This window comes from Delphinus delphis, chromosome X, assembly GCF_949987515.2.
Source record: "Delphinus delphis chromosome X, mDelDel1.2, whole genome shotgun sequence".
In the NCBI taxonomy this organism is placed as follows: domain Eukaryota; kingdom Metazoa; phylum Chordata; class Mammalia; order Artiodactyla; family Delphinidae; genus Delphinus; species Delphinus delphis.
This window is the reverse complement of record NC_082704.1, coordinates 73,629,372-73,643,659: the sequence shown is the minus strand read 5'-3', so window position 1 is coordinate 73,643,659 and position 14,288 is coordinate 73,629,372. Positions and strand designations below refer to the sequence as shown.

Genomic DNA, 14,288 nt, shown 5'->3' with positions numbered 1-14,288 from the left:
GGCTGCTGTGGCCTGATCCATCTTCCCTTGATCACTGATAACTTCTGAAGGAGCTGAAGAAATGTGCTTCCTGCCTTCTCCCTATTGGTGCTTCTACTTGGGTTAGCCTGGGGTGCAGTCTGTGGGGGCAGCTCCTAAATGTCTAGGCACCTTTAAGCACCTTCATTGGTTTATGACCCAGACTTTGCCCCACTGGCTCAGTCTTTGAAACTCCTCCTCCCTGGACCCTGCTCCAGACACTTTAAATCCAGGAGAGAAAAATGTGTTGAGACTGCCTGGGGAACAACATCTGCTCCTAGCCAAGATTACCCCATCACAAAGTAAGGATACTAGGTGGTGGAACTGCCATCATACCTTTCTCCTTCCTATACCTGGTTCTGGTGGGTAGATGCAGTCCTTTCTAAAGAGGCATGGAGTTCTCTACCTTTTCTCCACGAATTACTCTGCACCCATTCTTTTCTTACACTTTGCATCTTTAAAATCTCTTTTTCTTCTACTCTTAATATCAAGAATGTGCCTTCTGGGCTTCCCTGGTGGCGCAGTGGCTGAGAGTCCGCCTGCCGATGCAGGGGACACGGGTTCATGCCCCGGACCGGGAAGATCCCACGTGCCGCGGAGCGGCTGGGCCCGTGAGCCATGGCCGCTGAGCCTGCGCGTCCGGAGCCTGTGCTCCACAACGGGAGAGGCCACAACAGTGAGAGGCCCGCGTACCGCAAAAAAAAAAAAAAGAATGTGCCTTCTTCATGGAATCCTAGATATGTAAATTTATAGAGCTGAGAGGGTCCTTACCTAGTTTAAGGTCCTCATTGTACAAATGGAAAGACTGAGGCCCAAAGAAGAGAAGGGCCTGAGCCAATGCCACATATCTGATTACTGCAAGAGCAAGCGGGGGTTGGAACCTAGGTCACTTGACTCAGACCAGTGATTTTTCATTACTGTCTCTTTCTAACAGGAACAAAGATGGACTCTGGTTTTAAACAAATCCAGACTCCAGCTTCACCCAGAAATTTTGGGCCCCGTTTTGCTATTTTTATTAGTTCCTTTTTTATTAAATTTAATATTTCCAATTCTTCTGGGTCTTCTTAGTTTTTAGGATGTTGACTTATGTTAATCCAGGCTATCTTGTAGCTACATCCGGTCTCCTCGATGGAAAATGTGAGTAATACAGCCCTGGGGTTTCACCCTAGCAGCTGATAAAAACGGCAGAGGCAGAGTTAATGTACATTTTAAAAAATCTAGCAGTGACTGGTGGATTGCAGGCACTCAATAACTGTGAAGTCACTTCCTTCCTTGCAAAAGGGCTCTCTGTGATTCTCCCTGAAGTAGCACAGTGTGGTCGTGTGGTGGCTAAGAGTCTAGACAGACCCAGTAAAATTCACCCCCCACCCCCCCACCCCCCATCCCCCACCCCACCCCACCCCGCCTTTTACTTCTTAATTGTTTGACTTTGAACTGTTACTTTCTCTCTCGGAGCCTGCTTTCCTTCAGCTGTAAAATAAGGAGAATTAGCATATTCATTTCACAGAATAATTGTGAAACTTAAATGAGAGAATGCATGAAAAGTGGTTAACATAGGGACTGGCATGTAGAAAGCTCTTTGTTTTATTACCAGTTTTATTTTTCTCTATTACCAAGCAACCATGGCCTCAGAATATTAGGAGGGCTGATAACTGTACTTCACAACAAGGGAAAATGTTGATGGGGATGGGGGCTCTTTTCACATCTTGTAACCCTTGCAGAGGGCCCTATTCCTTAAATGAGGCTGTTGGAATCCTGTGAGTTTTGACTGGCTACAGTGACAGTGCATTTCCTTCCCCCTCTCAGCAAATACCAACTAGCAAGCTGAGATAAGAGAAGTGCAGCCCACCCTCTTGTAATTCCTCTGGAGATCCTAACCGGGATTTGGAAAACACCGGATATGGTCAAAGAACCGTCCCGGGTTTTGTACCAAACCAGGCCCAGAACAAGACATTCCAGCAGTTTAGTTTCTGGAAAAGAGGTCACCTAGAACTGCCCCAGCCTCCATTCACCCCTCTCCAGTAATACCAGCCAAATTGGAGCCCCGGACTTTATTTATGAGAAAGGCTCTGTAACCCAGGATACAGACTGAGCAGGGCTGGCAGACTCATGCTGGGGTCTGCAGCTTAGCATCACTAGGCCACTGACATGAATATGGAAGTGTTTTCTGCAGCAAAGGTAAGCTTTTTCCCCCTCTCTTTCCAAACCCTACCTTGCCTCCCTTTCTTTGAAGAAAACCTTTATTCAGCTTGGTTTAGGGGAATCCTGGGCCACTAGAAGAGAAAGTCAGTGGCTGAGAAGTTGGAGGAAGCATGGCTTGGTGTGCAGGAAAGTTAAAGTGGACAATACGCTCTCTTTGTTCCTCTCACCAAAATGGCCAGGACCACACTGGCTCAGCTGTTTCAGAGACGATCCTGGAGTTGTAGAGAGTAGTTAATTTTCCTGTTGAAATAGTGTGCTCATTTTCTGTCTCACAGTTTGTGGGGTTTATTGAAGTAATGGATCTGAGGACTATGTAAATGGGAAGCTCAAGCACTTAAAAATGATCATTTAGTTTCATACTTTGAGATCCAGATTGGCACAAAGTAAGGCAGTAAATTATAGCTGAACTAAGCTATCAGCTTAAAATCTGAATTATTTCTCACACTTAGTGCCTAAGTAGAAGAAATATTTTAGAAAATATGGGTTCAAATTCTGGCTTTGCCAGTAACTGGCTGCTTGACTTTGAGCAAGCCCCTTCATCTCTCTGGTCTCAGTTTTCTATATGTCACATCAGGGATTGAAAAAATATAGTTTCTAAAGGTCTTTGTGGATGTATGTATCTAAAATACATTCAGTTTTTTACTGAGCATCTACTGTATTCTAAGCCCTTTGCTAGGGGCTCATATATCCATTATTTTGTTTGAGCCTCAAAACAATCTTGTGAAATAAATATTACCCCCAACTGGATGAGAAAACTGAGGCTCAAATAGGTGAAAGTGACTTGTTGAAAGGTCACATAGCTATTACAGGCAAGAAAGAGAATTTGAATCCAGCCTTTCTAGTTTCAAATCAGTATACTTTCTATTATACCACAACTGGGGTGTGAGGAAATAAAGAAACCTCCTTAATACAAATGCAAATATGTAGTGAAATCATATTGTCCCAGGAACAGTATGGTGATAATATACTGGACATGATTGCCAGGCTAGAGGATCTTAGGTTCTAGTACTAGCTCTCAGGATTTCAGGTGAGTCTCTTCCTCTGTGGGTCTCCATTTTCCCATCTCTGACATACTAAGATACAGTGACAATGATTAAAAAATAATATAAATTGTACTTGTACTACTCTTTTGAGACTTTAAACACTCTCCCCATTTTCCCTTCCAGTAAAGTCCCATACCCTCTGAAGGTGAGAAAATCCCCTATTTTGAGTCACAAGGTAAATAAAAAACCACACAGCATTAAGAAAGTGGAGGACCAAAAGGTCAATCTTGATGGAGGGTTCTATTAGTAAGACTTCTGAAATTGGAGATGAAACCTCAAGGATAGCTCAGCATTTCTGTGTCCAGCTGAGTGATCCTTTGTCTAGGATGAGAGTGTCCAGACCAGTCTATTCAAACTCAGAGTGAAGAGCATTGTCTCATTAAAGGATCAACTTGCAAATTCTAGGGAAAACAGTGATGAAAACTATCATGGATGATGGAGACCAGGCCCAGGTAACATTGGGATGCCAGGAAAGGAAGTTTTGACTAGTCTCAGTGTACACTGACTAAACTATGTCTAATTAGAAGTATCCCAGAAATCCCTTCTCTCTCTCTCTCTCTCTCTCTCTCTCTCTCTCTTTCTCTCTCCTCCTTTGAGCACCTCCTCCTTTTGCCCTCTTTTTTCACTTTCCTCCAGGATTCTTGCTCACTTTATTTCATTTCTCCTTTTACCTTTCCCTTTTATTTTTCCTCCTCAGTCTGGCCTTTCTATAAGACCTCCTCCTGTGGGCTCAGCTGAAAAAAAATAGCCCTGTCCAAGTGAAAAGTTTATATAGGGCTTTCAAATCCTTCATCTCATTTTATCTTCATAGCAAACTAATAGGGAGTCTGAAGCAGAGATTATTTCCATTTAAGAGATGATGAAATCAAGGCTCAAGAAACTAGGTGACTTTTTCCATGTCATACAACTAATAAATGATGAATTCATAACTAGAATCTATTTTCCTAGAGTCTAAAGACTTTCAATTTTACCATGAAATATCCAAGTGATTCTAAAAGAATGTTATGGGCTTTCCCTTTCTTCTGTTTTATAATGATAAACCAAGTTTAAAAAAACAACAATAAAAGTAGCAACAACAAATGCATCTTTGGGAATAAAAAGGGAAGTTAGTGACTAGAAGAAGTGAAAACTTATACTTATCAGATACCTACTAAGTCCTTGGTGCTATTTCTTTCAAACGCAGCTGAAAACAGCACTCAAACCTAAGTTTATCTGACTCAAAAGTTCTGGTTCTTTTCATATATCATTTTCCTTCCAAAGAAATTAATCTCAGCCATATACATGTGCCTATATGCTTACAATGTGCTATTGTATATAGGAACTTATGAGTGTGTATGTGCTATGGCTATCCATAAAATGTTAAAGCTTTGTGAATCTGGCAATTTTCATTTCTAAAGCTATTTCCTTGTCTGTAATAATCATAGCCACTAATACTTTTTGATCTCTTGTGCACTTGAGTACTTATTTGTGTTCTATTCATTTACAGATCTTAATTCATTTAATCCTCACAACTACTCTGAGATGTAGCAAATAATATAAATTTTATTTCAAAGATCAAGACACTATGGCTTGAGAAGTGAAGCAGTTTATCAAGTCACAGAGCTAGGAAAAGCGAAGCCAGGATTTGTTTAGGCAATCTGATTCCAAAGCCTGTGTCCTCAATGCAAAATGGGGAAGAAAATCCTTATCTCACAAGAATGTGAGAATTAAATAATATGGAAGATATGAAAAACATACTGTACAGTGGAAAGTGCTAGGCAAATGCTAAGTTGCATTTTTTCCCAGGTTCTATTATCTAGTCCTTTTGGTCATTAGTCACCCTTTGAATGATTTTTCATTTATTGCTGAAGTTCTATACCAGTCTTTTCTGGGAATATTTCCAAGTTAACAATGTGCTTCTTCAATTGTGGAACTCTTACCTGGGACAGTTTTCTCTCTACGTTAGTTTAAGGCACAACAGCCTTGCTGACACCTCTTTGATAAGGAAGCTTGAAAGAGGTGCATGTTGCATTCAGATTCTCATTGAATCAAGGACACTCCCTCCTTGCTGAGGACATGATATTTGTGTATCCATATGTGGTACTATATGTTGGTGCATGTGAATGCACCTGTATTTCATCAGTGAATGTGAGAGCTAGAAAGACTCTTTGAGAGCTCTTTATATAAAACATTTTTGTAGTTCTGTGTTTTTGCATTTCATTATATTCCCGAAGATCCATGACCCCCCAAAAGTAAGTTATAGTCCAGCTCTATTATATTATAGATGAGAAAACTGGGGCTCACTAAGGTTACTCTTTGAACCAGTGGCGAACTTGACTAAAGTCAACTGGTGGGAAAATGTATGTCTATGTTGTTTTATGTCACTTTAGCAGTAGCTGTTTATGTTACACCTACAGGGCCCCCATCACCATATCTGCCAGTAGTTACACAAAGACCTCTAAGATGTGACATCCACGCTCAAGGAGTTTATAGTCCAATCTGGTAAATAAAGACAGTTCATGAGGCAGCTTATGAGACAAAGAAAATAATAATACAAAGTTTCACTTCATGTATTTGGGTGTTATAGAGAGTAAATAGTTCTTCAGAGAACAGTGATATGGAGAGGCTAGAGTGGGTCTTCTGGAGCAGTTAGGATTTAAGTTAGCCCTTACAGTTGAAATATAGAACATAAGATGTGTGGGAGACAGTAAGGATAAATTAACAAACTGTCACCAGGATGGAGAAGGAAGAGGAAGAAAACCAACATTTACTGTCTGTTATGTTCTAAGCACTAATTGTACTGGGGAATTTACATGTAATTTTCTAATTTACTTCTCCAAGGCTTATATTATTAGATATATTTTATAGATAAGAAAACAGGTCCAGAGTGGCTAAATATCATCCAAGGCTACACAATTGGTCAGTAGGAAAGCCAGGTTTTAGGAAGAGGAATCCAAAAACAGGTCCTCCCACATATCAAGGGCTTTCTTCCAAATGTCATATGAAGACTGGGGATTACACACTTGGGCCACTACTTTGTGTGGAGGGGTCTGAGAATATGTAGGGAAATCTGTAGTTCTGTTTATCAATCAGGGTAAATATCTGGGGATTTCCTATCCACGTGTGAGTCTGTGCATATTTTTGATTTTCTATTTTTGATTAATTGTCCCTAATATCATGTGCTTAGGTTGAGGATTTAGTGAAATAATTTATATATAAAAAAGTGAGCATCACATTTAGTGTGTAGTAATTTCTGCATGAATGATAGTTACCATCATTATTATCATCATCATGAATTATATTGATTAGATGTATCTCTGCCCATATGAATATATATGTCTGTTTCTGGAAGTAATCACAACTACATATGATTGCATGTTTCAGAATGTATGGGGTTTTCTCAGATATAACTATAGCTATAGGCATATACAAGCATATCTTGGAGATATTGTGGGTTTGGTTCCAAACTACAGCAATAAAGTTAATACCATAATAAATCTTCACACAATTATTTGGTTTCCTAGTGCATGTAAAAGTTATCTTTATATTATAATGTAGCCTATTAAGTGTGTAATAGTATTACATCTTTAAAAATGTACATACCTGAATTTTAAAATATTTTACTGCTAAAACATGCTAAACATCATCTGACAATACAGAATTGCCACAAACCTTCAATTTGTAAAAAACACAATGTCTGTGAAGTGAAATAAAGTGAAGCACAATAAAGCAAGATATGTCTGTACATGTTTTCTGTGTGTGCAAGTATATTTTGTGAAAAGTAGTATAGTATGGTAATTACGAACATGTATACCTGAAACTAACATAATATAGTAAGTCACCTATACTTCAATTAAAAAAAAAAAGCATAGACACTGGACCTATACTTCCCTGAGCTCACAACCCAACTCTACTGATTGTTAACTAGGTAAACTTGGACAAATTATCTTATACTGCTGTTCTGCGGTTTCTCCTTCTATAATATGGGGATAATAATGGCATCTGCTTCATAGTGTTGCTGTGAAGATTGAATGATTTAATCTGTAAAGCACTTAGAACAATGTCTGACATGTCATGCACACACTATAAATATTTATTTTTATTATTTTTTAATTGAAGCATAGTTGATTTACAATGTTGTGTTTCTGGTGTACAGTAAAGAGATTCAGTTATATATATATATATATATATATATATATATATATATATATATATATATATATATATATACGTTTTCAGATTCTTTTCCATTGTAGGTTATTATTATTTTGAAAGTGACTAAGGTTCTGTGTGACACTGTGGTTCTAGTGTGGATGAAAGTGTCTGCATCTCTGCTTTTAGATAAGACTGCATGTGTCTATGTATATGCATGCAAGTGTATGTATATTTGTGTTTATGTTATGTCACCTGTGTTTCTGGGATTGACTGTGGCTGTGTATAGTATGACTGAGTGCTTCATATCAGCCCCCAAAAGTCTAACTGCCTGGCTGATGTATCAGAATGAAAGGTTAGAAGCTTAGTTCTAACTCTGACTCAAGATTGGACACATTAAATGGATTTGTGCATGGCAGAGAACCAGCAGAGAACATTTCTTCTGATAAATGTGCTAAGTTCACAGCTCAGTGTATTTTCACAAACTGAACGTACCCATGTAACCAGTAAGTAAATCAAGAAACAGAACATTTCCTAGAAGCCTTCCTCCTCTGCCTTACTAGTCACTGATCCCTACCTTAAGAGAAAACATTATCCTGGCTTCTAACAGCATAGATTAGTTTTGCCTGATTTTGTACTTTATATAAATGAAATCATACAATATGTACCCTTTGTGTCTCGTTTCTTTCTGCACCATTGTATTTGTGAGAGGCATCCATATTTTCATGTATAGTGTTAGTTTGCTCATTACCATTTATATAGAATTCCATTATATGAATAAAATATCATCTACTCATCCATTATAGTGTTCATGGACATATTGACTGTTTCCAGTTTGGGTCTATGAACATCCTAATAAATGTATTTTGGTGAATTCTCATTTGTTTTTAAACACAGTTCATAGAGGATGGAAAGTGACAATGGTGAAAACAGAGACACAGGGAGAATTAGTGACCTGATTTGGGTACCGAGTGAGTCAGTGGCTCATTCGGGCTACTGATGCCTGTTTCCTAATTTTTGGGCTAGAGTATATTCTTCTTTCTACATTGCTGAAGAAAATGGATCCAGATTTCTCTTCTGAAGAAAGTGATACACAATTGTCAGTACAAGTGATTTTTAACTTTGCCCTCCAAAGTCCAATGTGTAGAGATCCTTGAACACTTGTTGAAAGGAAAAAGGTAAGGCAGAGATTCTAGGCTAATCGGTTTTTGTTTTCTCAGTCACTCAGTCTGGCTCTTGCCTCTTTACTTTTCGAGACACATGCAAAGCCCCTTTGTTCTCTTTCTTCTATACCGACAGCTATTCATTTGCCTGTTTCCCAGAGTAATGTGGGCCATGGAGCCAGGCCATCTTCTATGGTCTCTGCTGTTCGTGCAACCCTTGTGGCCCCGACTGACTGATGGGGCCACTAGAGTCTACTATCTGGGCATCCAGGACGTGCAGTGGAACTATGCTCCTAAGGGAAGGAATGTCATCACAAACCAGCCTCTGGACAGTGACACGTAGGTTTAATCTCTTGTGGAATTAAAGATGGAGTTAGGGAGGGGCACTCTTGAGGTCAATAGGTAGCTCTTGAAGACCTTTCCCCAGGGTGTGGTTGCAGCCAGCTCCTGATCTCTCTGGGCCATAAGCCCAGTGATACATTTCCTGAGAAGACAACTAGTTGACTCAGGAGCCAGTATCCCATATGGAGTTTGCTTTTCCACAGTGAGATGCCTAAGTATTTTTAGGGTCCTAAAGGTCATTCCACATTGCCTTGATTCTAAGGTGATATCCACAATGCTCTTTTAATAATAGGTATTTAGCTTTTAAGCAAGAAAAAACATGATATATATACAGTGTTTGTAAGATGTGTGTAGTATATGTATGCTGCCATAGTTCAGTGGAACTATACTGATTTAAGATATGTAAAAATGAGAAAAAATAAGATCAGCCTTACAATCAAGGAAATAACAGCAATAGCTATCACTTATGTAACACTTTGTGACAGGTACTGTACTAGAAATTTATATACTTTGTCCCACCTAATTCTTACAGAAACTTTAGGAGGTGAGTATGAATATTCTCATCTTATAGATGAAAAAACTGAGGCTCAGGGAGATCAAATGACTTGCTCAAGTCCAAGAGCTAGTAAACGGACAGCTAGGATTTGAACCTGGGTAATGTGGATGCAAAGCTGGTACTCTTCTCACCATTCTGCCTCTCACAGATCCTACAGGATTACCCTTTCTTTTTTTTTTTTTTTTTGCGGTACGCGGGCCTCTCACTGTTGTGGCCTCTCCCGTTGCAGAGCACAGGCTCTGGACGCGCAGGCTCAGCAGCCATGGCTCACGGGCCCAGCCGCTCCACAGCATGTGGGATCTTCCCGGACTGGGGCACGAACCGGTATCCCCTGCATCGGCAGGCAGACTCTCAACCACTGAGCCACCAGGGAAGCCCAGGATTAACCTTTCTTGATTTTAGAGCTTTGCAGGTGTTCCACAAATGCCCATTGAAAAAAATCGAATTTATGTATTAAAAAATCTTTTGTGATCATGAATTGATTTGTCTCTCCAAAGCCTCAAAGTTTTCCAAAGTTGACTGTAACATCTCAGAGCTCTCTAGGAAGAATTAGAGTAAGAAAAACAGCTCTCTTTTTTAACAAACCATTTTTCTACTCATCTAGTTTTGGCGTCACAGAGTCTGTATTAAAAGTATCTTTGAGGGATAACTTTGTTATCCCCTTCTCCAATACCTTGAAGTAATAGTTAACATTTATTAAGATTTTACTATTTTCCAGGTACTTTTCTAAATTCTTTATGTATTTTAATTATTTTAGTCACCAGTAATAAGTGGTACCATGGTTATCTCCTTTTACAGATGGAGAAAATATGCATAGAGAAGTTAAGTAACCTGCTCAAAGTCCTACAGATTTGGAAATGGCAATATTGGCATTTAATTGAAACTCCCTGGCTCCAGAGTTTGTGAACTTAACCACTATGTTATAAGACTTCCCATATACAGAAGGGCAGCACTAAGTTAGGCCACCTGGATAGGGAGTTGATCACTTAAAAAGAGTCTGTCCATAGTTGGTTGCCTCCACATTATTATATATTAGGATTTACTGAGTGAAATTGTCTATTTTGTAGGTTAAAATTGCTCAAATATCAGCAAATTCATATGGTTTAACTTAATACTTCTCATTGTCTAACAATTAGATTCTAACGTAAAGATTTCATGTTTTGATCAGTACAATCCCATTTCCTCTTGTTTTGCCCTAAACAAAGATGGACACATTTTGGTCAGCCACCTCTGGAAAAAGGCAAAATTGTGACTTTCCCTTTCCTTCCTTCCCAGAGTAGCTTCCAACTTCCTGAAGTCTGACAAGAACCGAATAGGGAGCAGCTACAAGAAGACCATCTACAAGGAATACAGGGATGGTTCATACATGGATGAAATGGTTCAGCCAGCCTGGCTGGGCTTCCTGGGGCCAGTGTTGAAGGCTGAGGTGGGAGATATTATTCTTATCCACCTGAAGAATTTTGCCACTCGTCCCTACACAATCCACCCCCATGGTGTTTTCTATGAGAAAGACTCAGAAGGTAAATCAGCCCATCCTTTTTCTCCTACCTACAGCAAATATCGCTTTTTCTTTGCTGCCATGGGAGAGGAGCTGGGAATGAAGATAGTGTTCCTTTTTGATCTGAAGTGGCAGGGACTCTCCTCAGAGAAAATATGGCTGGGTACTGTTATCAGTTCTGCTATTCACACACTGTCACTTTGGGCAAGTCACTGTCCCTCTCTGAACCTCAAATTCTTCATTAAGAATGTAGAGATTCAATTTACCTTTTATCACAAAGAATTACTTGAATGGCATTTCCGTAAAATATTTGACTGTGTTTTGAAAAGAGAGGGGTGTTCTGTGAATGTAAGGGAGCATTATTCTTGTGCCACAGTCTTCCAAAAGGCCCATTGTTTTTCTTAAGAGGGAGATCAGTTTACTCATCTGTATCTCCTACTATCCCAGGCCCAATGGCCTATAGTACTGACACAACGGTGAGTGAGGGGAATAGAGAGCAAACTCAGAAGGTCTTGACTTGACCATTAACTCCCTGTGGACAAGTTATTTTTCCTCTGTTTTCTTTTTCATAACATGGGAATAGATCAATTGATCACTAAGTTGCTTTTAAATGGAAATTCTGTGATTGTCTGCTTTCTGTTTTTCAAAGTGAGTGCTTGAAGGAAGGGAATATTTTCTTCTCTCTTGCCTCCATTGGCTTTGCACTAGAGCCTTACTAGGTTAGGCTGTATAGCACTTTCTATGGTCATAGCTCCTTCCCCAAGGGCTGCTAGCATTCTACCCACTGTTGATTTGAGGTCTAGGTTTCTTGGCTAGATATTACCTGAATCTGTGCCTTCCTTAGGTTGTGAGGAACACTGTGCTGAACTTTAGAACTCTACCTTCCACAAGACTGGAACTAGGTATTCCATACGTCCCTCTCCTGGCTTCTACATCTGCCAGGCTCCTTCTCACTCACCCTGGGACTAAACATATGCAATTTCATTTTCTAGGATCCTTATATCCAGATGGTTCCTCTGGTTGGCTGAAAGCTGATGACTCTGTTCCCCCGGGAGGCAGCCACATCTACAACTGGACCATTCCAGAAGGCCATGCACCCACTGATGCTGACCCAGCGTGCCTCACCTGGATCTATCATTCTCACGTAGATGCTCCACGAGACATTGCTACTGGCCTTATTGGACCCCTTATAACCTGTAAAAGAGGTATAAGCCCCAAATGTGAGCTGTGAGATACAGTTTGGGATATCTAGGGGAAGCAGTGATATTGTTGACTCACCTACATATTAAGCAGCAGGCTGGGGAGTGTTAATTTAGCACCCTAGTTTATTAACAGGAATAAATCCTGCCAAACTCCCTTTTTCACTGTTTTTTCTATTTCACTACTTTTTTTCTAAAAACAAACAAAAAACAGAAACAAAATACTTAAAAACACTTTGCTACTTTCTTTTTTTCTTATTTTACTTAAAAAACTCGAATTAGTAATGATGGATGTCAAGTTACATAAGACTAAGGTATGTGTTAATAGCCTGTTGGATAGGATTGAAAGTGTAGTCATCAGAATTTGGGGAGGATTGTGGGTTTCGTTTGAAATATGGTATGTTTAAGGTGTAGTCAGGCCTGAAGACCTGTGTGTTACAGGAGTGTGGTTAGATCAAGGCCCTGAGTTGAAGACATAGGCAGGGATGGTGGGAAGGAATTATTCTAGATCCTATGTACCTCATCTTCAAGTCACAGGCTCAACTGAATTGGTGGTTTCATGTGGAGAATTCAGAAATACAAATTAGCAGCAGAAGTCTCTACCTACTTTTCTGTTGCTGATAGACTCTTAAGGCCCCTCTCTTTCTATCCTTTACTTATGAGTACCCCTTACAGCTAACTGTTGCTAAATAAAGGTTTTTTTAACATCTTTATTCTAGTATAACTGCTTTACAGTGGTGTGTTAGTTTCTGCTTCATAACAAAGTTAATCAGTTATACATATATATATGTTCACATATCTCTTCCCTCTTGCAACTCCCTCCCTCCCACCCTCCCTATCCTACCCCTCTAGGTTGTCACAAACGACCGAGCTGATCTCCCTGAGCTATGTGGCGGCTTCCCACTAGCTATCTATTTTACGTCTGGTAGTGTATATATGTCCATGCCATTCTCTTACTTTGTCACAGCTTCCCCTTCCCCTTCCCCATATCCTCAAGTCCATTCTCTAGTAGGTCTGGGTCTTTATTCCCAACTTACACCTAGGTTCTTCATGACTTTTTTTCTTATATTCCATATATATGTGTTAGCATATGATATTTGTTTTTCTCTTTCTGACTTACTTCACTCTGTATGAGAGACTCCAGGTCCATCCACCTCACTACAAATAACTCAATTTCGTTTCTTTTTATGGCAGAGTAATATTCCATTGTATATATGTGCCACATCTTCTTTTTTTTTTTTAACATATTTACTGGGGTATAATTGCTTTACAATGGTGTGTTACTTTCTGCTTTATAACAAAGTGAATCCCACCCTCCCTATCCTACCCCTCTAGGTTGTCACAAACGACCGAGCTGATCTCCCTGAGCTATGTGGCGGCTTCCCACTAGCTATCTATTTTATGTCCCGTAGTGTATATATGTCCATGCCATTCTCTTACTTTGTCACAGCTTACACTTCCCCTTCCCCATATCCTCAAGTCCATTCTCTAGTAGGTCTGGGTCTTTATTCCCAACTTACATCTAGGTTCTTCATGACTTTTTTTTTTCTTAGATTCCATATATATGTGTTAGCATACAGTATTTGTATTTCTCTTTCTGACTTACTTCACTCTGTATGACAGACTCTAGGTCTATCCACCTCATTACAAATAGCTCAATTTCATTTCTTTTTATGGCTGAGTAATATTCCATTGTATATATGTGACACATCTTCTTTATCCATTCATCTGTTGATGAGCACTTAGGTTGTTTGCATCTCTGGGCTGTTGTAAATAGAGCTGCAATGAACATTTTGGTACATCACTCTTTTTGAATTTTGGTTTTCTCAGGGTATATGCCCAGTAGTGGGATTGCTGGGTCATATGGTAGTGCTATTTGTAGTTTTATAAGGAACCTCCATACTGTTCTCCATAGTGGCTAAACCAATTCACATTCCCACCAGCAGTGCAAGAGTGTTCCCTTTTCTCCACACCCTCTCCAGCATTTATTGTTTCTAGATTTTTTGATGATGGCCATTCTGACTGGTGTGAGATGATATCTCATTGTAGTTTTGATTTGCATTTCTCTAAGGATTAATGATGTTGAGCATTCTTTCATGTGTTTGTTGGCAATCTGTATATCTTCTTTGAAGAAAT

General features: G+C 39.5%; 1 protein-coding gene across 9 annotated transcripts in view; it reads left to right on the top strand.

The window, feature by feature from the left end:
• Positions 1-8,714: 8,714 nt before the first annotated feature.
• The window catches only part of HEPH (hephaestin), an 89,306-nt gene continuing 83,732 nt past the window's right edge, over positions 8,715-14,288 (top strand). For 7 of the 9 annotated variants that reach the window (XM_060002939.1, XM_060002945.1, XM_060002944.1 and 4 more), the window contains exons 1-3: positions 8,730-8,896; positions 10,731-10,975; positions 11,946-12,158. In XM_060002939.1, coding sequence (XP_059858922.1) covers positions 8,730-8,896; positions 10,731-10,975; positions 11,946-12,158 — 625 coding nt within the window. Of the gene's footprint in view, positions 8,897-10,730; positions 10,976-11,945; positions 12,159-14,288 lie in introns of all 9 variants that reach the window. The other 2 variants (XM_060002937.1, XM_060002938.1) reach the window with 2 other exon arrangements.